General features: G+C 42.6%; 1 protein-coding gene across 1 annotated transcript; it reads right to left on the reverse strand.

Annotated features, from left to right (window-relative positions):
- Window positions 1-306: 306 nt before the first annotated feature.
- LOC148032452 (putative arabinosyltransferase ARAD1) lies at window positions 307-4,251 on the reverse strand. The gene is made up of 4 exons (XM_087683127.1): window positions 2,611-4,251; window positions 1,626-1,922; window positions 1,441-1,536; window positions 307-1,333 (listed from the first exon to the last, which is right to left on the reverse strand). The coding sequence occupies exons 1-4, from the start codon at window positions 3,157-3,159 to the stop codon at window positions 914-916; spliced, it is 1,362 nt and encodes a 453-aa protein (XP_087539253.1). The 5' UTR covers window positions 3,160-4,251; the 3' UTR covers window positions 307-913.
- Between the last annotated feature and the right edge of the window lie 348 nt (window positions 4,252-4,599).

Here is a 4,599-nt window from a genome sequence, read left to right on the forward strand (position 1 = left end):
TGGAGTGGGTGATCCGAAAGTGACTGCCCCATCTTCCTATGAGCACTTGAGCCTCTTCTACAATGGAGCTAGTCATGGGTTTTCTCAGTGACTTTTCGCAACACACGTGACCTCATTGCCTTGCAATCTTTGCAAAAACACCGCTTCGTTTTACCTGCCCTGTTTGTCGCAACACACTGATTTTTCTCACCTTTCCTATGTCCTCTCTTGGACCTGCTACAACCTATGTTTGGCATGCATACTATCTTATATTTAGTTTCTTTATGACACTTAAAACATAGACACCAGAGGCTAAACACCATCATGAAGAATATCAATGAAAACAAACTATATTATGAATAGAGGAATCTCATGAGAGCATGAGCATTCCTCCCAACTTAATATCACAAGATTGATGGCAATCAGGTGGAAGCTGAGCATTACGCAAGCCACTTACCATCAAGAGCCTCAAGAATCCCATAAAGTGCTGATGACATGTGGCTTCATTTTATTCCTCAAATACAGCTGACCTGCTAAACATTTTATCTTGATCAAGGTGCCAGTGTCATAATGCACTGGTGATTTTCCAGTAACAGCTGCTGAAATGCCTCTCACTACCAAAGCTTCACATGATGTCAAACGTTTGCTTCACCTCACCGATCTTTCTATGGATTTGAAGGAGGCCGAGTTTCAGCAGCAAAAAGGATTCTCCTTTTGTTCCCCCACAAACAAATTTGATCACTTCGTATTCCAATTCCCCCTTCAGGTACAGATTCCTGCATCATCTCACTCTTTCCCTTGTGAAGCAATTCTTACATCCTCTTCTTGAGAAGGTAACTTGCAACAAACATCCTCTATCTACGCAGTGACTATGGAAACATGATGAGTTTCACCATCTGAGGTGAGGTCACATGATAATCCTTGCCATCAAGAGTTACCAGTGCCACCAATCAGGGATTTTCAATCTCTTTGATCTATGAATGAACAAATTAATGGACGGCAACTTGTGTTGAACCTGCTTCCATATCATGTTCACAGCATCATCCTTCTTTGCAGGATGTTGATATTCAAAGTGGTGAGCAACAAGTTTCAACTTGTTCCACATCTGTAGCCATCTATGTTTGGGGAAGCTCTCTAGAACACTAATCATGAGACCTGGTGTTAATGCTTCTTTGACAGAGAAAAACAAACTAAAGTCTTGATAATTCAGCTCATCCTCAAATGGCAATTCAATCTTGTCACTGATGATAACAGGGACACAGTGGCTAACTATAGCATCAAAAAGTCTGCAAGAAGAAGGTGTATCCCCTGCAGGATGAAGGCAAAAACGCGAGGAGCGCATTCCGCTTGTGGCCTGTGCAGAAGAACATGAGCAAGATTTGGTTAAACGTATGTGTCATAAATACCAGAAAATTTGTTACAGTTAGTTGCAGGTTTCTGTACACGAATTCAGAGAATTACCAGTTGAACTCCTTCACCAGTGGCAGAGCTTTCTTCATAGATCACTGATGGGTGATGTTGAAGCAGCTTAGCCAATTTTATCCGCACCACACCATCCTGTGATCCAAAAGTATGATCTTAGTTATCCCATATATGATGGGATGAATGCTTGCATAACCAGAAACATCAAAAGCTAAAAGTCATACGTCTTTGCGCCGTATCCTTCCCCTGAAAAAAAGTAGTGTGGTTCTGGCTTCAAAAGGATCTGTTACATTATCATTTTCATATGTTTCCACAACATGTGTGTAGGGAGCAACAACATCCTTTCCAAGCCAAGCGAGCTTCTGACTGTACCGTCCAAAGTCAGCAACAATAAACATGGAAGCGTTCAACTCCTTCCTAACAAATCTGAAGGCATTAGGATGATGCATGACAAGAACATGATCTCGACCTTGTGATTGCTGCCACCAAGGTGATTCTCTAAGAAAGTTGACAATTTCGACCTGAGAATAGACACGAAAAGTCAGCGACAGAACATAAAGTACAGAGATCTGAACAAGGGAGTCACACATAGAGTTCACAACTTTGTCATACAGGCATTCATTTCTTGAACTAAGGCCTGCGAGTGAGTCAATGGTACATAAGAAGCAGGAGTGATCAGGCTTCAGCCATTTGTAGCTATTACCACTGTCTGTTATCTGTTTTGAAGTATACTTCAGATGGCAAGAGCCCCAGGTTGCTGTTTGAATGCCGCACACAATATAGGTCTGCTTACTTCATTTCAGACAAGCATTGGTGTTTGTGTGATAGCTTCCTCATCTCTAGCTCACTAATGAAGCTAATTGCAAACTTCTGCTGAATTAACTCAATCACGTGACATATCTATGAGCAGTGTGAGCATTCTTGCTCAGTAGGTTCAACTTTTGAGATTTAATATAATGATTTAATAGAGTAAAGACATTACCACCTATGTACAAAGATGTGTTGGTGTGCCCAGTACAGAAAACGGCTTACAATATGCAAGGACTACTTTTAGGGAGAATGTGCTCATTGATTTAAGAACAGAGACCCCTTTCCAGGAAGACCAAAATGACTTGAAGAGCGAATTAGACAAAACCTCACCATTCTCAGCTTCTTAATCATAACTCTTAACAGCTGGTACGATGAAATTCTATCATATGAGCTACATACCTGCAAAATGCGGTCCTTCTCTGTTTCAGGATCTAGCATGTTCACACCATGGGTGTTGAAGCTCAAAGAAGAAAAGAAAGGCACGAAAAAGACATCTGCCTCACGTGGATCCTTAACTCTGACTGCTGAACCTTCTTCTTGTTGTTCCCCTGGATATCCTAATAGATAAACCATCAGCCAATATTCCACACTGTGTTGCCTTTTCAACCCTGACCTTGCTGGCCAATTAGGAACCTTTCGACTTGTCCAAGGCAAATCCTGATGAGGACCTCGTTGTAACATCCCCATATTGAACTTTCGAGGAATGTCGTACATGTACACTTTCAAAGGACCACATACTTGAATAATGTGATCGCTCTGTCTGTAGTCTAATGAATTCCAAGAGACAGCAGTTCTAATTCCCGAACCTTGAAAAGTGTTACGGAGTGAAGCTAGTTGTGTGGGAAGCAGCACTTTCAGGTCCCATGTAGTTGACAGGAAAAGAGATAGGCTGAGACATGCTAGAACTGCCAACCAAAGAGCTTTCTTTCCACTGAACTTCGCGAACATTTTTAGCTATATATACAGCATGATAGAAAACATGAGAAATCGTATCATCTTAGAAAATACTGCAATTTGGTTGCGGCAAATACTGAATAAGATTTAATCGCAAGACTCTAATTCTGCTTAGAGGCTGCTTCTTGCCACCGAGAGATCAAACGATTAGAGCATGTAAGTGGTTGCGCATTAGGCTCCATTGGCATCATTTTCCACAAAGTAATATTTGAGGATGGTGCATGTTGATAAACGCAGGTGTATCGTTATCCAAACCAGAATCCAAGACTGACTTATTTTCCAAGAATTTATCTCCAAAAAGAGACGAACAGGTTATGTGGCATCAATGTCTGCCCTTTACAACGATAGAGCTCTTACATGTCACTTTGCACATGGAAAAGAAGACTGTCATGTCCAAATTCACTACTCGTAGAGGCACTGATGTCCCCGCATAGTCCTCTGCAACTCACATTTGCAATTGTTCTGTGACCCAAAAATGTCTGTTGCAGGAAAAGCATACCCTCAGGGTGAAACCCAAGAGCAAATCGCCAGTTTTAGGGGGTGGTTGACCGGAATGATGTGGGCCATCGAAGGGTTGGAAGGTAAACTCCCAGATCTGCAACTCTCTGTGGGCGAGGAGGCATGACTGCTTTTTTAAAAATCAAAATGCAAATTTGCTTGGTGGGTGGTAGTGACTTGGCAACAAGGGGCTGGAGGATGGAGCAGAGGAGGGGGGAGGGGGTGGTTCCTGCTTGGCATCTGGGCAGAGAGAAACGGACAGAGGCAAAAGAGAGAGAAAGAGAGAGCTCTGAACCTTGGAAGAAATGTACAAATGGGGGGGGGGGGCAGGGGGGGGCAGGGGGGGGCGGGGGGGGTCTAGAGAGACAAACAGAGAGAGGGAGAGAGCTCTGTTCCTAATGAGAGTTTGTGTGTGTGTGTTAGTGTGTGTCGTCTTCCTTCTAAGAATGTCCTAACAAGAGAGAGCTGTTTTTCTTCGAAGAATGTCCTATCCAGGTTCATTTCTGCGTGCCATATCCAAATACCAAAATCAAACAGTTACACTTTAGGCTAGGTTTTTATGCGCTTCTTGGAAACCCGAAACACAGATTAGTGTGCCCCCAATTGAAAATTCCTAAAAGCATGGGTGTTTTATGGTCTTCTCCCTCCCAAGGGAGGCTGTATTTGGGGTCAAAAAGTTTGACACACAAACAATCTAGCCTTTTAAAAATGTTTATTCCATTTGCCTCGTTTGCCACATGCCTAGCTATAATGCAGTCTGTAGATTATATTAAATAGGTAAAGGTAAGGTTGACATATGCCTTGTTTGAGGGGCTTCACGCTGTGCACCTCAAGCTACAGCACAATCTGGGGATGATCCTTCTCACGCTACAAAAGGTAAACAACTAAGTGCACATAAGACCAAAGGAGATTGTCTTGTAATGCGACCTGCTACAA

This window comes from Lygodium microphyllum, chromosome 8, assembly GCF_053477565.2.
Source record: "Lygodium microphyllum isolate KBCC chromosome 8, Lygodium_microphyllum_v1.1.10, whole genome shotgun sequence".
In the NCBI taxonomy this organism is placed as follows: domain Eukaryota; kingdom Viridiplantae; phylum Streptophyta; class Polypodiopsida; order Schizaeales; family Lygodiaceae; genus Lygodium; species Lygodium microphyllum.

Excerpts from the sequence above, each read along its gene's own strand:
- LOC148032452 (XM_087683127.1), bottom strand. The coding sequence starts at position 3,159 with ATGTTCGCGAAGTTCAGTGGAAAGAAAGCTCTTTGGTTGGCAGTTCTA. Across the intron at positions 1,923-2,610 it reads AGAAGGACCGCATTTTGCAG|GTCGAAATTGTCAACTTTCT; the intron begins GTATGTAGCTCA and ends GTCTATTCTCAG. Across the intron at positions 1,334-1,440 it reads CTGGTGAAGGAGTTCAACTG|GCCACAAGCGGAATGCGCTC; the intron begins GTAATTCTCTGA and ends TCTTCTGCACAG.